Source organism: Leptosomus discolor, chromosome 10, assembly GCF_034619465.1.
Source record: "Leptosomus discolor isolate bLepDis1 chromosome 10, bLepDis1.hap2, whole genome shotgun sequence".
In the NCBI taxonomy this organism is placed as follows: Eukaryota; Metazoa; Chordata; class Aves; order Leptosomiformes; family Leptosomidae; genus Leptosomus; species Leptosomus discolor.
In genome coordinates, this window is record NC_141400.1 from 21,564,462 (window position 1) to 21,589,006 (window position 24,545).

Below are 24,545 nucleotides of genomic sequence, written 5' to 3' on the forward strand. Positions count from 1 at the left end.
CTGAAAGCTCAAATACTTTCTGTTGGTTCTCCCACCAGAATATTTTTTTCCTGGTAACTCCTTTCCGTGGAGTATTTAAGTTTCTGATTCAAAGCTGTTTCTCATGTGGAATTAAAGCAAATCAAGTTACACATTAACCTCTGTCTTTCAGGACACGTGCACATCACCGATTTCAACATCGCCACGATGCTGACTAAAGAAGTACAAGTCACCACCATTGCTGGCACAAAGCCCTACATGGGTAAGATCCAATGACAACTCCATGTTCTTGAATTGGCGTTTTATGGGCTTGGTTTGACAGCTGTGGAGGATACAGATGGGGTCCTTTCTGATGGGGGCTTGGACTCTTTTTGTCCTGGTGTGCAACAAAGCACATGCGTTTGTTTGAAAGGAGGAGCACCCTCAGAGGTGCTCCGGGGGAGCGCGGCGGGAGCCCCTCCCGGTACCACCCTGGTGCAGATGGAAAATGTGCGTCCGTCCACTGGATTCACACACCGGGCCAAAGCAAGCGTGCTGCCAGCACAGGCTTTAGTGCCGTCATGCCATCCCTTACAGCATGGGCTTGATTGTGAAGTAAGATAGTTGCACTCCTGAGACCTCAGATTGTTTCACAAGCGGCAGTCAAGCCATGTAACGATGACGAAATGCTCTTGCTGCCCTTGAGAAGGAAAATGAAGCACGAAGGCTTGTATTTGGTCCCTCAGTACATCAGCACAAGTCTTACACTGCTGCATCACTAGCAATAATTTGAGTTTTTATGTAAACTGGCTGCTTTAAAACTACCATTACTCTGTGCTTAGGCCAAGGGCGGACTTAAGAATTGCTCTTTTCCTGGGCTGCAGCATCTGCTCGGCACGGCAGGGAAGAGGCCATGTTCTAGTGTCAGGCTGGCGCAGTCGAGGGCATTGCTGCACCGATGCCGGGTCCGCGTCAGGAAGAGGCGAGCGAGGCTTTAGCTCTGATCCCCACGCTGAGGGCAGCATCCCGTTTCCCAGCAGCAGGACAGGTGGACATCGTAACTGGGGCTGCAGAGCCCGTAACTGGGGCTGCAGAGCCCGGCAGTGACGGGTGTACGTTGCCCGTGGGGTAGAGCGGCACAGCTGGCGCAGCAGTGCCCACCACAGCGGGCAGGTAAGTGCTGGGCCTGCTTCTCAATCCTTCTGAAAAGCCCTGCTGTTGCACCTCATGGCCGGCCGCAGGGGATGTGGCCGTTTCTGCCAGCAAGTGACACCAGCCCTGGGCGCGGAGGTGTGCAGGAGGGACAGCACAGCCGGGCTCTGAAGGGCTGCGGGGTTGGCTCCCCCGTGCTCAGCCTGTCTGCGCGCTGGCCTGCCCACAGTGCGCAGAGCAGTGTCGGTGCTCTGGGAGTGTGGTACCAGCCTCAGGTGCCCAAGGAGCTGAGTGGCTGGGCTGGTTGCGACAGCTGCGTACCATCCCCTTCCCCTTTTTTCTTCAGTTCACAAAAAAATGCAGTTTTTAGGAAGCTTTTTGTCTCCAGGCAATGGTACGGGACTAGTCGCAGCTGAGAAATCTTGTCAGGCAGCTGTCAGAGTGCATGGGAGGGTGTTCTCCTGCGGCCAGGTGACTCTGGAGAGGGTGGATCACTCCAAGGCAGCCCAGAGTCAGCTGGAGGAACACTTTTCTTGAGCAAATCAATGCATGGAAGGAAGATGCACAGTGGTTGCTCCCTGTGCAGACCTCATTTCCATAGTGCTCAAAATAATTTGCCTCTTTTTTTGTTCCCACTCTATAAGGGGAATACAGAAAACTTACTTCTGTTCGCTTACTGTCCAAATCAGTGGAGCAGCTGACTTTTCAGACAGTAAGAGACCCACTTGATACTTATGGCACAAGCACAGTTAATAAACATAAAGCCAGAGCATGCAGGTAATGAACCAGAGAGAAATACCCTGAGCTGATGCTGAGAGAACTCCTGTGCAACATGACATGGAAGAGTCCTTGTCACTGTAAATTCAACTTTCCTAACTGAAGCAAAACCACTCAAAAGCATTTCTACACAGCTAACAGAACCCCTCCCACACAAAACACATACTTTCGTAGACACTAACACTGTCTCAGTGCAGCCTCCCCCTAGCCAAGTTCCTTAGAGCGATCCCCGGGAATCGCCTTTTTATCAAGATGACCAAGTTCACCTTTCACCTTTGCATCACTGGTGCAGTCCTTTTGAAGAGGAAAACATGCACAAAAAGAAAGCATTGTTCCCTGATTTGGTTTTTTAGAGCAATTCTTGCCTCTCAGCTTGAACAAAAATCCTGCAGTATTTTTTGCCCTTGCTCTCAAAAGGGACGTGTATCAGCTAAGAAAGAGCATTTCAATCTGTGCCTCCACTTACTTCCTATTAGCCTGGTAACCTCCTCCTGAAAAGCTGTGGCTCCAGGGCTTTGTTCAGTGACAATTTGCTTTTCCCCACCAAGGGTGCTGTTGGCACTATGTCTGCATTTATGCTGCATATTAATATTTCTGAAGAGCTGCTTTCATTTGCCGTGAAGCTGTATTTAGGCTCTGCCAGATTGAAGGACTTCTTTAAATAAGAACGGCGAGATATGAGTGGGATGGGAATGGCTTTCCAGTGTGAAGATCTACTGCGCACTGGTTGAGGGCAGAGAGGTTTCTGGGGGAGGTAAGGAGATACTTAGGCCAGTTTTATGCCTAGATCCAGTGAATTAGGGTTAGTCCTGATTCCGAAGCACATTTACTGTGTGATGACGGGCAGGTCCAGTTTCAGCTTTGCGGGCCGAGAAGCACCAAGAGATCCATGTGGTGGGGACCGTGGGGCTCTCGGGTGCCCTGGGAGCAGGAGCATGGCAGCGCTGGAGGGGCTCTGCACTAGGATGGTTGGAGTTTTAGTGCTTTGTACAATGTGGAAAAATTAACTGGGTCTGGTGAATCTGCTAGTGATTGCAGGAGTTACATAAAACATTCTGTAATCCGAATGAATTGGATTGTGTTTACCGAACGTTAAACGTTGCAGTTACACAGGTGAGAGCACACCTGTTTCTCAAGGCCATCCCATCACTTACACTCATTAATCAATTAAGTTCTGTGACTGTCCATTGAGGTAGAAATTACTGACAGTCCCATTTCACCAGTGGGGACAGTAAGGCACAGAGAAGCTGAGATGCTTGTTTGGGTTTTAACACAGTAGAAAATGTTTCATACCATGCCAATTGCAGTTGTTTTCAGTCAGCGGGGTCAAGGTTTCAAGGTGTATCTGTTCCCAGGGCAGGCAGATATCTGGGCTATGCTGGCATGCTGGGAATGGGGTCAGGTCTGGCACGGAGACGGCGATCGGTGCCAAGCAGGACACGAGGTCAGCTGGTCCTGCTGTGCCAGCCGGGAGATCCGGGCAGTTTGCACACACGGGCGCTGGCTCTTCCCTCCGCGCTCAGGCTCGTGCTGTGGGATGTTTCTGCACTGCGTGGCTGAGAGAGCGGTCAGGGAACCTGGCAGAGACCAAGATTCTTCCAACGAGTTGCTGGAAGAAGGACAGTCTACCAGCTGTAGGCCGTTGGCTCGAAGGAAAAAGCAGAAATTATCAGAGGTGTAGTGGCGGGTGATGCGCTGGTTTGTGTCCCAGGCAGAACGGCGGGGCTGCTCTCTGTGGCACAGGTCAAGCGTTTTGTGTTGCTCATTTCCACTCAAGATCGCAGCAAGGCAAACTTTCCTTTTTCTGTATTTTGCAGCACCTGAAATGTTTAACTCCACAAAACCCACCGGGTATTCCTTCGCTGTGGACTGGTGGTCACTGGGAATCACTGCCTATGAGCTGCTCAGGACCCGGGTACTGTGCGCGCGGCTCCTGTCCCCAGCCAGCCGGCTCATTCCGCAAACTCTGCTGCGAGGTTGATGCTTTGTCACAGGGATGGAAGGGCCGAGCCAAGTTCAAGGCTTTAAGGGTTGTTGCACTGTAGGAAGCAGAAACCACATCTTCATGAGGGTTCTTGTGATCACAGCTAAGAGCTCAGAGGAACTGTCACAATACGGAATAGCATGTCACGACAGTTCCCCCCTGCGCCCGAGGGCCTCTGGGTTGGTGTAAGCTGGGCAAGGCAAACGGGTGGCAGCTCCTGGCGCTGCGGCTGCAGTGTACATCACCTTGAGCTCCCATCCTGCAAGGAAAAAAAAGAAAACTTGAAAAAAACCTCATTGCTGTTGTAATAAGATTGAGCAGTTCGAGCAAAAGCAAACTGCAATGTGTAAATTATTAATAAAGCACAATCCCTGTCATGTCAGTGTTCTGCTTCGAACTCAGATAAGTTGGGGACCTTGTAGACAGATGATTAGATGACTGTTTTGGAAGTGTTGTGTAAAAAAAGTGGGACAAAATAATTTAAATTACATTCTGCTAAACAAGAGGTTGTTTAAAATCTTGTGAGGCTAAGAGACTTCTTCAGTATGAGTATGCAAAAAATGTTTTTAAGAGACTCTATCACCAATCTTTGCAGACTGCCTAAAAAAAATGTTTTGATGAATGTATTTTAAAGAACAGATTTTCCAATGAGTTTGCATGTCTCAAGTTGTGAGTGATCAAGTCAGTACCCATGAAGGGGACATGGTCTGACCTGTTGAGTGACTGAAGCCATGTCCCCCCTGTATATATACTAATAGAATATTTGAGCTTTCCATTTGTAATGCTGAATGAATGGCAGGACTGTTCATTGGTGGCACTGTTTCCAAAGGTGGGAGCAGAAATGCTGTTGGGTGTTCAAACCTGATGGCACAGCCATGACAAGATGGTGGCACCATCGGTGGTTACTGCATGGGGGGAGCGAAGGGAGACTTCGAGGTCCCTCTAGTATCGGTACACATTAAGCACAATGCACCCGATTTGATCTCACCCTTTATAGCTACTACTTTTTAAACGTACTTCTATCACCCTCGCCCCCCCAAAATACCGTAAGAATCTGCAAATCAAAAATCTTTAAAAATGGAAACACTCTGCCATCGTAAACTCTCTTTCTAAAGCAGTAGTGCTGTTGTAGTTGGGAGTTAAACGTGGAGGTGACTTTACCTGCCCGGTAGCACCGGCCGTGTCTTGCCCATCATTTCGGGTGGAGCTCCACAGCACTCAGGGTGCCCTGGCTCAACTCCAGCCAAGGACTCCCCAGGGACGGCCGAGCCGCCCGTTTGCTGTGACACGGATCACGGGGCGGAAGGGACGGGTTGTCCTGCAGCCTGGTGTCCCTCCCAGGCTTGTAACCCTTCCTGGGACACCGGTTTTTCAGCTCATGTGGTACGTGGGAGAAATCCTGCTCTTTTTTACTTGTGTCATCTCCAACGTGAGTGAAGAACTGCAGACGTTTTACAGGGAGTATTGGGAATGCTCTAACCACAGCACTGTATAAATAAAATCCTTTTTGGTAGCCCTTTAGGACACAAATGTTGGACAGGCCAAGCAAACACAAGCTGGCTAACAGCTCTAACTTTCTGGGCTTGCCTCCTGTCTGTCCTGCTGTTCCGCAGTCTAGTTATTATCAGTGTTCTTGCTGACATTATTGGTTTGTTTCTTTCAAATGAGCTACAATCACACAGGGAGAGACTCTCAACAGGAGGCTTGGGGAACATACAAAGAGACTTTTCTTTAAGCTTCTTTGCTCTAAAAAGATTTCCCAAGGAGTCTGAAAAAATAGGTAAATTAAAGTACTTTCCTTGTGGCGTTTTTTGCAGAGGCCGTATCATATTCGCTCCAACACTTCCACAAATGAAATTGCTCACGTGTTCAGGACGGCTACAGTGATGTACCCTGCTGCGTGGTCCACGGACATGGTGTCACTGATCAAAAAGGTGAGGGCAGCCGCAGCAGCGGCTGGCTCCGGGGCTGGGTGGCTGTGCCTGACGCTGCCGAAAGCAGCCGAGTCCTTCCATCCTGCTCCGCAGCCTTTGCAGTACGTGGTGGAGGGTCATTTGGAATCATGTCCAGACCCCACGTTAGTGACCTTCGGGTGGTACCAGGTGGTAAATACCCGGTTTTTAGTGTCGTAACCGCGCTGATGTGATAACTAGCTGGCAGTGAGCACCCTGGAGGAGCAGGGACAGAGGTTGGGCTGGCAAGCACAGCTGCGGCTAATGCAGCTCTTCTGGGGACACGGGCAGCCTTTGCTTCCAGAGTTTCTCCTATAACTTTGTCTCTCTGGAATGACGTAACTTAGAAGTAGATGTTAATATATGGGTCAATAAATTTGGCCAAAAAATTTGCATAATTTGGTTTTGTGTTTAAAAAACATTTTTCCTAATAATGAAAAGATTTGCAAGGAGTGCTGATACTACTGTCATCCTTTGATGCCATGTGGTTTATGCACCACTGCAATTATCTTTTAATAAAGTTGTTGTCAAAATTGCTTCAGAATCATTACTGGAATAATTTTGAAGCTGAAATGGTGTTTGAAGTGAAGCTGTATCGTCAATAAACAAAACTATTGCTTGACAGTGCCAGACACTGTTTGCGTACAGTGGCAGCAAAGCTGAAATACTGAACCCAGCACTAGTTGCTAATTTTGGGAAGTATGTAAATAGTTTTCTAATTTTCAAATAAGTGTAGGCAGTAAAATAATATTTAATGTAGCTTCACCTATTTTTTGTTCCGAATAGTATGTAGAAGTATTTCATTGTCTCTAATGAAATGTTTTCGAATTTTTTAATGAAAATGAGACATCGGTTCTTTGCTGAGACAGAATCATGAAGAATATCTCCATTTGCTTAAAAGTAAATGGACTAGTATTTCAGTAAGCTTAACAGTAATACAGGGATATTTACTGCAGTTGTCCTCTGTGGTGTTTTTCCCTAGACCACAACATGCCACAAGCCGCACAGGCTCGCTTGTGAATAAATAACGCAGTGCCACAATTAAATATCCAGGTGCCCCTTTGCATCTGGTTTAACAGCCAGATGTATTATATATGAGGCCAGCTGTGGTTCTGTCCTGGCTCAAACGTCTCCTGTGAATTTTTGTATTTGTTAACGTTCAAGGCAAATTTTCATCCGCAGCGGAGCCGCATTGCTGCCGCTAGGGCTGGAGCCCGGAGCTCTGCAGGAGGAGGCGGCCGGCGGGGCTGTCTCTGGGCACCGCACAGCCCTGGCTGCCCACACCAGCCGCACACCAGCACGAGGCGGGGGCTGCGGAGGTCACCTTGTCCACCCCTTTCCGGAGGGGCTGGGTCGCCTGGTTTTCCAGCTAGGTCTTTGGAGTGCACAGCACCAGGGGTTTACACAATGTTGAATTCTTGAACTTCAGAGACAAACCTCAATCACTTCCTTCCACACAAGAAATTCCTACAGCAGTGTTTAAAAGATGATGAAAATAAGCAGCATGAATGCATTATTTCACACTGGAATTAAACTTATGAATACTCCATTACTAGAGTGAGAAAACAGGATGTTTTACTGATACGGTGTTAAATAGGGAACACAAAGGCACGAGTTAGTTTAACTCCCCATTCTGAAACAAATGCTTATTTTTAACCTCAGACAAGTTGTTTAATGCCACTGTGCTGCCTCATCGCCTTCTCTTGAAATGGGGCTAAAAGTTGTTCATAAAAACAAGAATAAATGGAGTTAAAGGCTGAGAGTCCTTGCGTACGCTGGTGAAGGGGCTCTGAGCCAGAGCAACAGGAGTGAGGCACCGGGTCGCAGTGCCAGCGCTGATGCAGAGTGCCACCGTGCTGCGTGTCCGGAGCCCCAGTCGGCAGAGTGTCCGCCCCGCGGGATGGCGGCTGCCCCCAGCACTGCGCTCAGGGGGCATCACGGGACGCATCCTTCACCCCTGCGGTGTCCCTGGTGTCCCCAGGCACTGCTCCTTGTCACAGCGTGCGGCTCGGCTGACCCTGCGCTCCAGCCCAGACTGGAAACCTGCCTCGGCCTCGCGTGGCGATGGTGGGCAGAGTTGTCCTGCAGCTCCGTCCCCAGGGGCTCTGTCACTGCACGCCACCACGCAGCCCTCGGCGGTTCTCCGGCCCCTCTGACCCACACGGGCAAAAACAGCTCCTTTCAAAAAGCAGCTGCTGATGGACAGGCACTGAAAAGTGACGGTCGTCTCCCTGCCCCGGCTGTTACTGGTGTAACTCTGGCACAGACACCTCTATATCTGCGTAATCTCTGATTTCACACCTCAGGGTCTCGCTTTCTCACCTCTTCTATTTAACTCTCCGCAGTTGCTTGAGCTGAACCCCGAGAAGCGTTTTTCTCAGCTGAAAGATATCCAGGACTTTCCGTATCTGTCAGATGTGAACTGGGATGCTGTTCTCCAGAAGAGGATAATGCCAGAATTCATTCCCATGGTAAGGCAATTCGGTTTTGAAAGGTTCTCACCGTGCCCAAGCATTACCCGCTGCAGCCGCCCTCCCGCCTGGCACCCGGTCACGGGAGGTTCTTACAGGTTTCCCCAAGATCACCAGGTGTCATAAGGGACACGGGGAAAGAGAGGCGAGGGCAAAATGTTCATTTTCCCGGGGGTGTGATAAAGATTAATGGGGGATGGCTACGAAGTGTGGGTGCCCTGAAATTGATCTGATCTGTTTGTAATATTCCCGGAATTTCTGGATGCAGAACTGGTCTCACACTCTCCAGACTGTCCGTGGTGAGCTAGATGAAACACAGGCTGACGGCGCTTGTGAGCTGGCCTGCGCTGAAGCGCCTTTCTTAGCAGCCCGGCTTCGGACCAGCTTCTCAAATGCAAAATGCAGTGAACGGACACAGGCTTAGCAGTAGCCCGGAGATCACCTGCTGTTTTATCATGATTGCTTCTTCCTGTAACGACTCTCCCTAACAAGCTCGTTGTTCACAGTAAAATAACACATGCAGCCGATTAGTGTTTCTGATCCTTTTTCCTTTGGAGTAAAACAGCACAGAAGTAACATAACCTTTATGGAAAATAATCCAAGGACTGTCGTGTGCAGCGTTACTCCAGCTGTTTTTCAGCCAAACAAAAGTTGGGCTAAACCATGAATATCTGTTAATTGTATGTATTTTTCCCCTCTGGTGGGTGTACGTGCATTGCTCCAAAACCAGTGTTGCAGGCTGCTGGGGTCCTCCCAGCAGAGGCAGAGACACACCACACCATCCTCACTTCGAAGCAGCCAAAGGGCAGAGTAGAAGCGGTGAGCACACCAAGAGCAATTGTCACACCTTGACCATGTGCCCTGGCTGAAGGAACTGATAAAACACGTAAGAAGTACAGTAAGAAGTGGTAATTAGATTATTTTTTACAAAATTCAGCTCCCAGGCGCAGTCCAATTTATGAGAACCTTCAAGACAGGCTCTGATCACTTCAGGTCACCTCTCTCTCCCCTCCAGAAAGGCAGACTGAACTGTGACCCAACCTTTGAACTGGAAGAAATGATCCTAGAATCCAAACCCCTTCACAAGAAAAAAAAGCGCTTGGCTAAGAAGGAGAAAGACACCAGCAAAAGCAGTTCCTCCCAGGTGAGAGCAAGCAGGTACAAGCATGTGGTCAAGGAAGGCTCTCATTTTCCAAGCAAGTGCCATCTAGCAAGACCACAGCAAATTGTTTGAACAGGCCATTTTTTCCCTTGTGACCAACTTTATTCCCAACACTCTTCTGCATCTTCCCTTTGGTGGAAGGCAGCATGTATACACACCAGTTTTGTATGACAGGAGGTTCTTAATGCCATTCTCCCCACTGCAGTGCTAAAAGTGCTTTATACCTAAAGATATCTCTCTATCTCCTTGAAATTGTCCTTGGAAAGTCTTTCTGGGTCAACTGTGAATTTATTCCCCGTCTCTTTATTTTTCTATTTGAATGCAAAAGGCCTGCCATCTTCAAAAGCACCTAGAGATGCTCCAGAGGGACTTCATTGTTTTCAACAGAGAAAAGTAAGTCCTGAGGCAGCGTAACAGACTGTGGCCCTTGCCAAAGCCTTGGACAGAGCGCGTTTTTGGGCCGTCCCGGCAGACGCTGCAGGTGGGGGGTTAGGAGGTCACTAACGAGGAGCTGAGGAGAGCAGGTACTGGTGAACGGCCGTTAATCTGCCGTCTGCCGGGGACTGACGTGGCATTTCTGGTCTTGAGGTGGAGGGCTGGGGCCGCGGCCACGGTCTGCGTTAGTTGCCCCGTTTGTGCAGGCAGGCTGTTACTGCGGGACCGGGAGCTGCGAGGACCCGGGGCTGCGAGGGCCTGGAACTGCGGGGACCTGGAGCTGTGGGGGCCCGGAACTTTGGGGGCTTGGGGCTGCAGGGGCTCAGCACAGCCCCCATGGGGCTAGTGGCAGCTCGTGCCAGGGAGCGGGATGCTCACAGGCGGCCGCAGCACTGCGGGGGCGTTGCTGCTGCCTGGGCTTTCCCTCACAGCTCGACCGTCCCTTTCTCTCCCAAGGGTGAGGCACCACCGCAGTGACATCCCGGAGAGCACAACGCTGGCAAAAAGCCGGGGCGCATGCGAGGAGGACAACCAGAACAACCACCCCTGAGAGCAGCACAGCCCCCTGCTGGCGCTTCCCTGTGGGGCCAGCGCACACTGTCCCACACACCTTCACAGTGCTGGGCCACTGGACTCGTCCCATGCTGCCGGGACACTGCGAGAGCCAGGGCAGGGCAGGGCGGCCAGGCGGGAGCTGGGGCACCCGCTCCCTCTGCCTTCCACCCCACAGCCAGCAGGTTCTGGGTGCGGGGGGAGAGGCTGTGGGTGCTGCTTCTGCAATTTGCCACAGTCGGTTGGACTCAGATCCTATTATTTTTCCTTTCTTGGTGGCAGGAGTGTGACCTTGTGAAAATGGATGAGACACTCAATAGTCACCCTTTCGGCTTGGCTAGCCAGCACCACAGCCCTTGGTGCTGACTGCCAGGAGCGTCGCCCAAGGGTTGAGCGTGTGTCGCTCACAGAGGTGTGGTCACTAGAGCCAGTCTCGGTGGTGGGGCCACGACGGCGCTGCAGAGGGGACAGGCTCTGCCAAGGTAGGGACGCCCGCGTGGGCTGGTTGCTGCAGATGGAAGAGGCTGCTCTCAGCTGCAGGGGCTCCACCAGCACATGGCAGCAAAGGTGCCTTTGCTTACAGACGCCTCCCATGAACACCCTGTGAGCACAGGCACAGAGGGCTGGAAGTGACCATGGTCTCCTTCCTTAGCTGGGGGGAGGCAGCGAAGGTTCCCCCTCTCTCCACGCTGGCTCCTGTGCCCATTTCTCGCAGAGCAGGGCCAGCATGGGGGTTGGTCAGAGCATGCAGTCAGCTGTGGAAATGAAGATGTAACAGCCAGGCACTGGTGAATAACTGGCATCCAGATGCTTTTCCAGGCGAGCCTGCAAAAAGCATTCATCATCACATTAAACTGCTGCAACTCACTGAATCTGATGGAGTTTGGCTTCCAACACGAGAGGTAAATTTGAATGTGTGTTTTTAATCTCTACCGTTGAAATCACACATGATTTAAGCAGCTGCTGTTCGCAGGAGCTGCTGTACTCCTGGTGAGGTCTTTGCTAAGACAGCTTGGCCACACCATTTCTATTATGGTAGTGCTGGGAGTGATGCTTTTATTTAGATGCTTTGGCAGACCTGAGGTTTCACCTCCTTATTTTACATTTTTTCCTGTTTTCAGCAATATAATGAATGTGTGCTGAACCATTTGCCTCCCATTTACCCAAAGGTGTTCTTTGTATCCCCTGTGCCTTCCTGTCTTTCTCTCTGGCTAAATCTGATCAACTCAGAATAAATCTGAATAAAACCAATAGCAAACGAAAGGCTCCTTCCCAGATGATCAAAAGTCACTGTCACATCTGAAGTCTCTTGCTTAGCAAAGCAGAATGGGTGTTCCTCCTGCCTAGAGCCCACTAGGACTTTACTGGACTCCCAGTTTGAATCTGTTTTTCCGCTGGCTGTAGACTTTCGGACACCCTCTGCCTACAGAGCTGTGGATTCGGTCCATTGCTGACACAGACTGTGTGCAGTAGACTTCCCGGTGATCCTCATAGCTGCTTCTCGTAGCCTGACACATGAATAATGCCTCTCTCGTTGCTCTGATGATGGCTGGCTGGTTTGCTTTGGGACATGGGGTTTGTGCATGTGCCCAGGCAAGCGGCCATCCCTGTGACTGCTGGGAGAGGAACATCTCCGGTCCCCCGAGCATGCCTGACTCCAAGGCAGGGGTTCACCCACCTGAGCAGGCTGTCCTGCCTCTGCAGTGGTGTGTAGTGGGCATCCCAGTGCTGAGCAGCTCAGCCACAGTTTGTGCCAAAAAATAAGCTTTAATTAGGTGTCTTCCACTTTCCGGTCCCTCTGACAACAGAGGTGGTGGGGTGTCCCACTGCTGGCTGTTCCCCAGCTGGCACAGCACCTCCGTGTATGAATGGGTTTAGTGCCAGCGCAACCGCCACACCTTCCCCTACTCGGACCAGATACGAGCCCCCCTGCGGGTCGCGGTGGGTGGCTGGGTCTCTCTGTGCTGGCAGTGTCTCCTGGGGGATGCAGCAGAGTACATCTGCGCTGCAGAAAGTCCAAGCAGGGCAGTCCAGCACATTCACAGTGGGTCTGTACAGGGTCCTGACCAGGCCCTCTCCCGCCACCTCTGGAGGATGGATTCTGTGGGCTCTCTGGTTTGTGGTGCGTGATGCTGGGGGATGCCCCAACCTGCTCGCTCTGTGCTGAGAGCACTGGTGTTTGCCTCTGTGCCTCCACCCTGACGGCTCCAGCCCCCATAGGAGAGCATCTGCACTGCCTTCACCCATCTGGAGCTTTTTTTGCCATAATTTCTAACAGGGACACGAGTGGCACTGAATGCAGGTGTAGGTCCTGGTATCTTTGTAAGGGGCAGGGTATAGGGAGGATGCTGGCACAGCAATGCAAGCACCTTCGCCGATGCAAAGGGCGCCTGTTCTGACTTGCACTGTGCATCCTCTTCCTGACATGGTGCCATGGCACTACCTACCATCACCTCTGTGCAATAAAGATAAGCAGCCCCCAGCTTTAGAGGGCTACAGCAGTTTCTTCACTGCCCTTGCATGAAGCTGACGGGGAAAGGGGAAGCTGTTTCTGGGTGAAGGCTGCAGGGACTGAGGGCTGCAGCTCTCGCTGTGCAGCGTGCCCTGGTTTTCTCTGTGCACTGGCAAGCGCCCCGCAGGCGGGCAGGTTGATGCACTGCAGTACCACCGCTTTCCTCCACACGCTGTGCCTGGTAGCCTGGGGTTTTTTTGCTCAGGTCAGGCACTCAGCACACAGATACCATCATCTCACTCTGCTGCGGGTAGTAGAGAGATTCATACACCAAAAATGTGCTTTTCTGGGGTCCCAGACAAGAAAACTAGCCCTGCTCCTTGCTGGGGGAAAATGTTGCTGCATAAATACTGTTGTACTGGCTGACCAAAAAATAAAACCTCGAGAACTTAAATGGTAAGAACATCACATCTTTAAAAATTCCCCAAAGACTTCTAAAACCATCTCTCCTTTCTCCTCTTCCACTGTAAACAGAGGCACAGTCTCAGCTTAATCACTACCAGGCAACAGGGAAAAATCCTTAATTACTTGATAGCAAAACTTCACAAAACTTCCAAGTATGAACAGCCTTCCCTACTCCTGGCACAACTATTCTGGCATGGCCCCTTAAGGACTGCTGCATGGACAACTTGTCCTCACTTGCAAGTATGTGAAAATAAATACTTCAAGGTCAAATACTTAAGGAAGAAAAAAGTGTATTTATTTAGCACAGCCTGAATTGACACTTAAATGTTGTAATATTTAAGAAACAAAGGGGTTTTTGTGTGCTTCGGAAGCTTTAGAAGGCTGTGACCCTCAGCTTGATAAACACCGCTTGATAGAAGGGGAGCATTTAACTCACAGGAGCCCACACAAAACAGCCTCCAAGCCAGCCCCGGCTGGGAAGACCCAAAGACCATGCCCAGGTGGTGCTGTGTGGAGCTGGTCTCTGCCACCGCACAGATGACAGGCGCAGCTCTCACCGTGACAGCCGGGTCAGGCTGCAGCCAGAGACCAGCCGGACAAACTGAACGGCTTCTACAAACCTTGCAACACACCGTTTTGCCGGTACCTTTGCTTGTGCCCAGGAAGCTACACCAATACCCTGACACTTACAGCAGCGAGCTCCGTGTGGTTCCCGTCTGACAGCCTGTCCCTGCACTGTAGCTCCTCCAGCTCCAGCACAGCCCAAAGCCCCCCTGCAGCCCCACTGCCCAGCTTGCCCATGGGGTGCAGCTTTGCACCACCCCTGCCCAGCAGCAGCAGCCTGAGGAAGAAAAAAGCCAACCAATAACACAAGTTGTTTGAAGGAACAACTTTTTTTTTTAATAAAGTGTACAAAGTAGTAAAACTCCTTACACGAGGCGCTGTGACAGCTGTTACAGAGATGACTCGGGCTCCCCTGTGGGCCTTGTGGTGAAACGCCATCAAGCGTTGGCCGGAGACGAAGGACAAGAACACGACACAAACCCACCTGCCCCGACCAGCTCCCATGAACCTGCCCGCCCTGTCCCATGCCGCGCCGCTGGCCGGCCCCTGCCCCTTCGCCTGCCTGGCCAGCTCGCCCACGCCGGGTCGTTCCCGCTGCCCCACACCACGGCATCCCACACGCGTTCAACACGAACACCACACTGAACCAAGCGACCTGTCTGAGCGGCATGCATACAGAAAGGAAGAGTAGAAACACAACCCGACCGAACCCACAACAACAACAACAGAATTTTAAGGCTATGCATAAAACAAAACGAAGCAGTATCCTTAAAGCTAGGTAGCAAGTAGCATTTGTGAAACATAAGGCTTGAGGCTTATTGATTCTTCAGAACAGGTTTATTTGCTTTTCCTTCTTAAACACCAATGTACCATTTTTCTTCCTTTGCTTGAACAGGGGTTTTGTTTCCTTCTCGGCAGGGACACTTAACTCAGGGAGGTTATGTTGGAGCGGCCTCCCGGGGGCGCCACGATGCGCTTGCTCGCTGAGCGAATGCCTTCATCAATCTGGGTACCTGGGAGAGGACAAGAGAGCACAAAGGGGAGGGGGAAAGCGAAGTTATGAGCATTTTCTTCACAGGACTGAGCCGTTGGGCAGCCTGGGGTCTTAGCCAAAGGGCCTCCCAAGGCTGTCTACAGCAACCTGCTCCCTCTCCAACTCCAGTAATGACCCCGAGAGCAGCAGTGGCTTGAACTGCATCTCTGTAGACGCTCCTCTGTGAACAGACCCACGCTGCACTGGCACCTCCATGGCCGCAGGCCTCCTTGCTTCTACTGCAAGGCGCCATGGGGTGGAGGGTCAGCTCCGGCCACGTCCTTTAAGGCACACACACAGGGGCTTGCCCTGCAAAGCTCCGCTCTTGTGCTCAGCTTGCCCCAGGCCATCTCCCAGCCGCCTCCCACCCCAGGCCAGGGGCTAGGACAGTGTGGCCAGTGCTCTGTGCTCTCCCAGCCAAGATGCCACACGTGTTCACCTGACAGGCTGAATCCAGACTGATGGAGATTCCTGACGGGGGGTGTCTGCCGCGTGGGGGACCCCCTGGTTGACCCCGCGGGGGTGCCCCCCTTGGGGGTGGTGGTCAGGTCAAACACGGGTCCATCATACATGCCCCGGGGCACGGCATGCATCTCTGCCATCTGTCACCGGAGAGAAGAGGACAGTGACACTTCTCTGCTCCCAGGGAGCATTCTGCCACAGCAGCACCACACTCCAGCAACCCAGTCCCACTGCAGAGGCAATTCACACCGCTAGCCCTGCGCCCCTCCGTCCTGTGTGCCCAAGACCACCCTGCAGAGCTGAGCCCTGGCGCAGCCCCACCACCCACCTCCTGTGTGACGGCCTCCCTTCACTCCCACCCTGCAAAGTGTGCAGAGCCTGGTGCACAGGTTTATGCTGCATGGATGGGGAAGGAGGAGGCCTTTTTACCCAGTCCCCTCGTTTTTAACTCAGCACTTCCCTCCAGACTCCTGCTGCACCAGGACAGCAACACGGGCAGGCATCGCCCACAGCTGAGCCAGCTGGGCAGCTGCCTCCAGTGGTGTCACACCATCAACACTAAGGTCAAAGCTCTCTACCCAAGCCCCAGCTATCCCAGCTGTCTGTTCAAAATACACCAGTTTGCAGCACTGTTTCCAGGGTCCAACAGGAACAGCAGAGGAAAACAAATCAGTTATTAGGGAAAAGGGCAATTTGGGCTAAGTATCCCAATGCTGTCCCTGGCATCCCTGTCTCCTCACCTTCCTCCTGGCTTTGATGCGCTTGTAGACATAGTCGGGGAAAGGGCTGCTGGGCAAGAAGCGTCCGGTCCCCTGGGTCACATGCAGGTTGCCATCCTCCAGCATGATCTTCCCCTGGCATATGACAACCAGCGGGGCCCCACGTAGCTCCATCCCTTCAAAGATGTTGTATTCAGCTGCCTGCAGCAACCAGGAGATGACGGTCAGGAGGGACACGAGCACTGCCTGCCCACTCAGGGCTGTTTAGTCCCCACACCTCGCTGCTGAAGTCACCAGTGCAGGGAGGGGACACCTGTAACAGCCTTGCCTGCCCCAGAGGCCCCCTTTAGTTCACTAGTTCATCACACTAAGAAGCCACCAGAGCTCCCAACATGAACCAGGACCTGCTGCTTTGGAATTCGGTGTGAGCAAGGATTCTAACAACAGAGGAGGGCAGGACCTAGGCTTGAGGTAAGCCATGAACAAATCAGGAAAAATTTGTACGTGGAGGAGGAACCCAGATAAGGGGAACTGCGTGTCCTTACACCTGCGTGGGCCAGGCTCAGGAGAAGAGCAACAGAGCAGGATAAGAAACGTCCCGTGGGCAGAGCCCAGGGCTCACAGACATCCTACCCCAGTCACAGCCGGTATCACCCACAGCCTGGCCTCAGCCCCTGCTCCTCAGAGCCCAGCACGGCAGGGCAGCGCCAAGCTCCCAGCAGCCAGGTAGCCCTTAAGCAGTGCTACTCACACCCCAGCCTCCAGCATTCCCACACAAGAGCAGAGGGCTTACAGACTGGTGCGTTTTTGCCGTGACGATCTTCACTGCATCAGGATCCCATATAACCAGATCGCTGTCCGAGCCCACTGCTATTCTGCCTTTCCGTGGGTACAGGTTGAAGATTTTTGCAGCATTAGTGCTCGTCACAGCCACAAACTGGTTTTCATCCATCTTTCCCGTGGCCTGCTCAGACACAGAGAACAAAGCATTCTTTTGGGGAACAGGAAAGTAAGAGCCCTGGGAAGCACCAGACTCATTCCCACACAAGCCACTGGCTGGCTGGGCCCAGATGGTTGCGGCTGATCTTGCTATTGGCGCCAGGCAGACCGAAAACCAGGGCACAGCCTCAGCTCCTGGTGTTCACCCTGAACCCGCGACAGCTGCCTGCCCTGCTCTGGTTGGTTTTGACTCTCAAAGCCAGGGAAGAGACAGGCAGCTGGGTGCCCAGCTCTGCGGGTGTCCGAGGTGCCCGTCAAGCCTGCCCGCTCTGCCCTCTGCCCTGGCGTGACTCTTACCACTGCCTTGTCCCAGATGACAGACATTCGCTCCTCTATGCCATTGGTCCCTTCCGGGATCGCCGTGAAATTGTCTTTTCCAATTGCTTTCTGTGCGGTGCTGAATGTACAGTGGGCACTTCCCGAAACCTGCAGGTCACCACTGAGGTGGTAACAAATACATCATCAGTCAGACAACAGCAGGGACACAAGGGACACGGATCTCCTCCGGGCACAGGCAGCCCCTGGCTCAGTTCTATTTTGCTCTACTCCCTCATTTCTACAGCCCCTCACTCTGAAGATTTCCACCCAACTCAGCACCTAGGGGCACGGAGGTGAGAGAGCTCTGCCACGCCACGCTGCCTGCCTGGGGCACAGATAGCATCCTGCACATGAGAGGAGTGAACAGCTCAGCTCCTGGGGAACAGGGTGGCTTTTGTGTCAAGCCAAAAGATGTCCTTCCATAACAGACTCCATCATTTGCACTAACAAAGAGAAAAAAAAACATCCCAGTGTGAGAAAAAACATTCCTGGCAGCCTGTCAGGTCTGCTTGGGAGACCAGCCCTTCTGCCACATGGGGAGGAAGAGGCCTCTCCACCCAAGGACTACCCCCCACAGCCAACCCTTTCCTTGTGTACTGCCAGCTCCTGCACCCCGAGGGGCCAGCGCAGCCCTCCCCTGCCCCACGGGAAGCCTGCTGTGGGCAGAGGGACACGGCTGCAGGAGTGTGCTTATGGGGGGCTGAGCCTGTGGGCTGCCTGCCGCTCGCCCTGACAACCTTCCCCAGCGAGGAGAGCACCTCAGCCCGGCGCCAGGGCTCTGGCCTGAGATGTTTTATCCGGCGGAGCTTACCGAAGGCTCCTCTCAGCCCCGCAGGGACACCCAGAGCACGAGCTGCAGCAGCAGCAGCGCAGACGGAGAAGGTGTGCTTGTAAGTGCAGGCTGGCCCAAGCTGCAGCCGCTAGCCCAAGCTACAGCATCTCTGCCACATCACTGCCACAAAAGCAAACGCCTGCCACGGCCACGCGTAGATCTGACAGTGGGATGAGGAGTCGGGACTCCCCAGCAGCAGCTCTCTCCAGGAGGCCCCGAACAGCTTCGCTGCGGCACTCTGCAGCGGCTGCTACCCAACGCCGTTACCCAGACCCCTCTGCCCAGAAGGGTCACCAGTCGGATGGGGTGCCCTGACCCATCCTGCTCCTGACAACAATGGTAGAAGGCAGGAATGGGCACAGCCAGCGAGCTGCTGACAGGCACGGCAGGGCCAGGAGCTGCCCGTGGCTCCCTGGAAGCCGCCTGGCTGCTGCTGGCTCCCCAGGGAGCAGCGGACAGGCAGCAGCTGGAAAGCCATTGCTGCTGGGCGAAGGGAAGCAGATCAGTGCAAGCCAGCTCCCGGCACCGCCCGCATGAAGCAAGTGGCCTCAAGCACTGGGCTCCAGACCCAGGATGGTGTGGGCACAACGGCTCAGCTCGGGCCTGCAAATCAACCCTAATCCACTGGTAATCTCCATCTTCCTCTGGTAATTTCTGCCATATGTCTGACTGACTGTGCAGCCAGAGGCCCAGGCTGATGACACAACACGCTTCCTAATCTCTACCAGATTTGTCCCAGTGGAAGAAAACAAGCCATTCAGCCCAGCTGGAGCCTCACCGCCTCTCCTCCTGCTGAAGCCTCACAGAAAACAGCACAGGAAAGGTGCCAGGACAGACGCCTGTGGGCTGCAGGGACTCAGAAGTGCTCTTGCCTCTCCTTTGACGTCTGGGGTAAATTCGAAGTGGAAGGGAAGGACTAGAAAGCCAGTTCAGGAACTAGGATCACTTTTCCCTGCCAGTCCCTGAGACCTGTGCCTATCTCACACACCCGTACTGAGCAGAGGCATCTCTTGCTCCTCGACCACAACAAAACCCAGGGTGAGCTGCATATTCAGCCCCCAAAACACACTGGCACCTCTCTTACACCAACCACGGTGTCTTCGCCCTGGCACAACCCCGGTTTATCCTAACGTGCCCCTCTGCCGAGGCACCTCTTGCTGACCAGTCATCCCTTGCTCATCTAGTCCGAGATGTTTCCAGCATTACCTCAAAGGTCATTTCCATTCACACCCCCTCAGTGTCAGCCATCCCCTGGCTAACACCGCCAGCTGCCACGCGCACAGTACAAACACAGGGGAGAGGGACGGGCGGTTCACACGTGGTGCGTGGACAGGGCCAGCAATGAGCTCTGCGGCTCGAGCTGCTGTGCGTGCCTGGCCAGCGACAGGACGGAGCGCAACTGTGAAAGGTCAGAGCGAATTGCTGAAGTGCTTTTATTGTTTGCTCTCTATTTTCAACAAATCCCTTCCCCACCCCCTTGCCTTCAGGGTGAAAAAACGACCTGCCATCCACGTCAGATGGGCACGAGCTGCTCTTAAAGGCCTCCTGCACTCTGCAGGCTGTACTACCACTCACCTATACAGGCGTGAGAAAACATCTGCTTTCTATTCCAGCAGTGGGCCCACACCAGCTTGTGACACCTATAACTTGCCCCCCATCTCCCGCACCATCGCAACCCGGGCAGCCATTCCCTGCCCTGCACCCTGCGTGGAAGGGCATGGCCGGCTTCGCGAACGCTTTCGTTGACAAGTCTGTGTTAGCTGGTCCTCGTTTCTTTGCCTTCTTCAGGGCATTTAAAAGGGTTCATAACGACTTTCCCTGGTATTTTGCTCATTACTGATGTTAAGCTTATGATGCGTCCCCTGTCTTCCCTCCGCTCTGAGAGATAAGCCACCACAGCTCTGAGTCAGAGCCATTTCATCAGTCAGCTCATTAAAAATCTACAGTGAAATGGTTCAGGTTGGGCTAATGTCTACACTGCTCAGGTCCTCCCCAACCGCTTCCTTCCCTACCCGAGGCCAGAGTTTGCTTCTTCCCATTAGCACCATCACCCAGCAAGGCTGTCACTCACCTGGCCAGGAGGGAGTTGATGTAGTCAGGAGTTGTTGGGTCTGGGCTCAGAGGTGGAGACACCACAAACGCTGCAGCCTTGGCCCAGTTCTTGCTCCAGTAGTGCGTCCCGTCAGTCCCGAGACTGGCCGTGATCGGCTCACCGAACACCACATTGCCTGGAAAGGGGGACAGAAAGGATGCTGTTTTGGTGTAGCCCGGAGGCATTCTCTCTTCCACAGCACTACCAACAGCCTGCCGTGCCCAGAGGGCACCCAGACCCACACCAGGCTGTCCCATGCTGCCTGCTTGGACCTCACGCGCTGGGGCAGGCAGGAGGGACAGCAAGGCCCACAAGTGCCAGGGCTGAGCCCTGCCTGCCGCCACCACAGGGCCCTCCTGCTCGAGGGCAGGGATCCCACTGGCAAGCCTGGCCGAAGCACGGTGCAGGAAGGCACGGCGGCAGAGCTGCGACCCCCAGAAGACACCATGCAGAGACGGCCGACGCTGGCAGCCTGGGCTCCTGCCCCCACCAACAGCTGCTTCCCAACCCGACCTGCCCCGGCCATGCTCCTGGGAAGCACGGCCCTCAGTCCCTCCGGCCCCTCCTGCAAGCACTGGTGTCCCCTGCTGTCGTGGTGGCATTTCACCCCGCTGGCTTTCAGCCCAAGAGCAATGGCCACATCTCAGAGCCAACCGGCAGCGCAGGCCCAGCGGGCAGGGGCCAGCCAATCTGGTAAGAAAGGACAAAGGGGCAGGCAAAGGGGCAGGCAGGCCGCAACACAGCCTGACGCCGGGCTAACAACCAAGCCTCTTGCAATGTCCTTCATCACCTGCACCTCCTGTGCATTCTTCCTCCCTTATCCCTCAAATATTTACCATGTGCCACCAAAGCGCTGGCAGGCTCGTCCCGCTCTCGTTCTCCTCACTCACCTTCTGGTGCCCCACTCCAGGGACAGCCCAGGGGAGAGGGCAGCAGATGGTGACCAAGGGCTTTTTGCGGCACAGGGCTTGTCATGCTGATAAACTAGGATGGGGACTGAGAAATCGTGCTTTTCTTTCCAAACATGCCCTACAGCCTGGGCAAGCGCTTCTGGAAGACACTTGTTGTTAAGTCCCACAGTTACCAACTCCACCAAGCCCCTCTCCACAAATGCATCTTTTATATTTCCCACGCCCCCTCACCTTTTTATAGAGGCTGCAGATCCTCAGAGTCTTACTACCACTCAGCTAGAAGTTTTGTTCTCCTATTCAAAGGCAGAAGGGTGCAGTGCTCCTTCACCCCCAGGTGAAACTCCAGTCCCGAAGCAGCTCAGGCTGGCAGAATGCCTCCATGTCTGAGCAGGAATTGGTGCAGCTTGGCTAACCACAGGTACCCACTGGTCACCCAGCCCGCGCCATGGACCAGCACCATCTTACGTCCTGCTTGTAAAGGTGCCTTGCTCCCCCCAGACTATGGATGTGCTCCTCTGCAAGCTGGCTGTGTGGCACAGAAGAAAGGTCCAGCAGGTCTGTTACCAGACAGAAACCTGGGCTGGACACTGAACACTGCCTTTCAAATCGTAGAGAAGTACCTGTGTGTACATGTGTGTGCGAACACGCGTGTCCTTCCTGCCAGCGGCAGCAGCAACGGACACGAGCAGGCAGCTGCCACCCCAGGCACCCGGGGTCTGGCAGAGAAGAGCTTCCCACCAGCCCCCTTGTCCAGCAGCGCTTGGGGCAGGCACACAGCTCACTGAACTCTGCTGTGGATGTGCCCACGCATGGGTGGGGAGCCCCTGCGCTCCACCACCAGTGACAAAGGGAGGTCCCAGCCACCTGAAAAGGCACCCAGGCACCGCTGAGGGGCCAGCATTTCAAAGGCAGGCCAGAGCTAAGGCAGCAGCTCAAACCGCTTGCACGTGGATCAGATGAGTCTCCTCAGAGAGTCCTTCACGGCCGCAGACAAACTGCGGTGTTTAAAGCATCGCTCCTACCTGCAGCCCACATGTCGCTGTTACCTGATGTGAGAACAGGAGTGGCTCCATGTGGCCTGGTGCAGTGTCCCTGTGCCCTTCACAAGTCAGGTAAATCCCTGAAATGGCTGCTCCCCAGCAGGAGCAGGGGTGCTGGCCTGCACTCGAGGCACAGCGGTGGCCTTTGCAAAACAACCACAAGGACATGGGAACCACTTAATTCGGCTGCCCATGATCCCAGCAGCAACAGCAAGGCTGTGCGCGGCAGCAGCTGCCACTCACCTTTTTTTCTGGCTTGCGAGATGAGGTCAGCAGCACTTTTGCTCATCACTTTAGTCACGTAGAGAGGACAGTTGGTCTGGCTGGCAATAGTGATGGCCCGGAAGACAGCTTCTGCTTCCAGCTGGAAGAGAGAACAGCGCGGGGCTGTCAAGGAGCACTGGGTGGGCAGGGAGGAGCCCCAGCTCCTTTCAGCAGACCACAGACTGCCACTGCCACCCTGTGCCCTCGCTCTTACCCTTGACTCCCAAGGGCAGGTTAATGAAGGGGACCTGAGCAGGGAAGCTTCAGTCTCCCCAGGGCCCAGCCCAACCCACAGGCTGCAGCCAGACGATGCTCGGCAGGGGAGCACTGCCTGGACCGTGCTCGGGGGCCAGCGCAGAGCTGCATCTGCTGCTTTTCCCGCTGCCCAGTTCCAGCTCTTCCGACAGCCAGAGAAGCCCATGGACTGCTGCCCATGCCTGACAGCACGGCCCGCAGGCTGCCACCAGATAGCGAAAGGGTCTGCCCCTTCAGAGCGCTCGCTGCCCCTTCAGAGCGCTCGCTGCCCCTTCAGAGCGCTCGCTGCCCCAGGCTCTCCCATGGCTGCGTTTGGTTTAACCAAATGCCACCCTGCCCGTGGCAGGATGCAACGAGCCCTGCCCTGGCAGGCTGTTCGCATCAGGGTCTGGCTGTCCTGCGATGCAGCTGCTGCTCGTCCCAGCCTGCTGCCGCCCGCCCCGTTCCACTGTCCTGCTGTTAGCGGAGCGTGCATTTCCACCACGAGGGATATCTTTGGACTATTACATCAGCCCCTGCTCCGCCTGAGCTCAACCCCAGAGGTTCTCCAAGTGTTTGCTCTACAGTTTGGCTTCAGGCTTCGGCATGAGAAAGTTCAAAACAGAAGCCTTAAAAAGACAACATATCAATCGGCTAGCTCCCAGGGGAGGCCAGGACTGCCAGCCAGGGAACGCGGTGACTGCAGGCCAGGCGGCTGGCCGTGCAAGCTCAACTCTCCCAGGGGCAGACCACTGCACCCAGACACACGCACCTGTACACCTCTCGTACTTCTGCAGGCCTATCTGCTGCACAGCGAAAAGAGGTTTTTCTCTTCTGCTTAAAGACTCTTTACACAGAAATCTAAACAAGAAAATGTTTTTATCTGCGCACTTAGGGATTTGAGTAGCTGACAGGGTTTAACGTGTGGGCAGCAGCAAACAGAGCCATCACTGAATACCCTTCACAGCAGATTACAACCTGAAGGAGCACCATCCTGCCCACATCAGCACCGTCACTTGATAGAAGAGCATGTCTTTAAGCCCCAGTGAGGGCCCTCCGGGACAGAGTAGACCCACAGAGCTATGGACCACTCTCCCAACGCTCTGCCAGCAACCTGCAGGCTTTATGGGGGGGTAGCAGGGTCGTTTGTGCCCTACCTAACATTCTCCTAGGTAGAGTATGTTCTGGAAAAGGGACACTATTTTCAAAGGCAAGGAGATCCAGATCTGGCTGAACAGATGATATCTGGAGCCTTCTTGCACTGTTCTCAGTTGCCTTATGCTTTAATGGCATTTCAAGATCAAACATTCAACGATGTTTTACTGGCTTTAGACGAGAAGAACCGCAGTGCTGTCTTACGATAATAGGACAGTTCTCAAATCCTGGCACAACCATAGCATCCCATAATTGCAGGTCAGCTTGCCAACTAGTGGCAATGGGTCTAGAGCCATAAAAATAAATGGCAGTTTACACACAGGGGGACTCTGATCTACTGTATTTGACATTCAGTCTCTTCCCTGTACAGGAAAAAGCTTTACACTCTCACACTTCAAAGAGAATAGGCCCTGTATTATACTAGGCTATATATATATGCTGTTACCAGCCATAATACAGCCAACTTCTTACACTTTTAATTTAAGCCAACTGATTTTATTTCCAGCAGACCCTGAAGTACAAATCTGTCCCCGTGCTCCCCTGCTTGGCTTTGCTATTGTAC

At 53.5% G+C, this 24,545-nt stretch overlaps 2 protein-coding genes across 4 annotated transcripts in view; one reads left to right on the plus strand and one right to left on the minus strand.

Moving 5' to 3' along the window:
* Nucleotides 1-10,441, plus strand: part of STK32A (serine/threonine kinase 32A) — a 31,321-nt gene extending 20,880 nt beyond the window's left edge. The window contains exons 6-12 of the mRNA XM_009954238.2: nt 152-241; nt 3,705-3,802; nt 5,689-5,805; nt 8,169-8,294; nt 9,310-9,438; nt 9,785-9,849; nt 10,348-10,441. Coding sequence (XP_009952540.1) covers nt 152-241; nt 3,705-3,802; nt 5,689-5,805; nt 8,169-8,294; nt 9,310-9,438; nt 9,785-9,849; nt 10,348-10,441 — 719 coding nt within the window. The remainder of the gene's footprint in view (nt 1-151; nt 242-3,704; nt 3,803-5,688; nt 5,806-8,168; nt 8,295-9,309; nt 9,439-9,784; nt 9,850-10,347) is intronic.
* Nucleotides 10,442-14,848: 4,407 nt separating this feature from the next.
* Nucleotides 14,849-24,545, minus strand: part of DPYSL3 (dihydropyrimidinase like 3) — a 39,933-nt gene continuing 30,236 nt past the window's right edge. For all 3 annotated transcript variants that reach the window (XM_086471151.1, XM_086471153.1, XM_086471152.1), the window contains 7 exons: nt 22,574-22,694; nt 20,359-20,515; nt 17,435-17,576; nt 16,932-17,102; nt 16,160-16,339; nt 15,397-15,559; nt 14,849-14,937 (listed from right to left, as the gene is read on the minus strand). In XM_086471151.1, coding sequence (XP_086327277.1) covers nt 14,849-14,937; nt 15,397-15,559; nt 16,160-16,339; nt 16,932-17,102; nt 17,435-17,576; nt 20,359-20,515; nt 22,574-22,694 — 1,023 coding nt within the window. The remainder of the gene's footprint in view (nt 14,938-15,396; nt 15,560-16,159; nt 16,340-16,931; nt 17,103-17,434; nt 17,577-20,358; nt 20,516-22,573; nt 22,695-24,545) is intronic.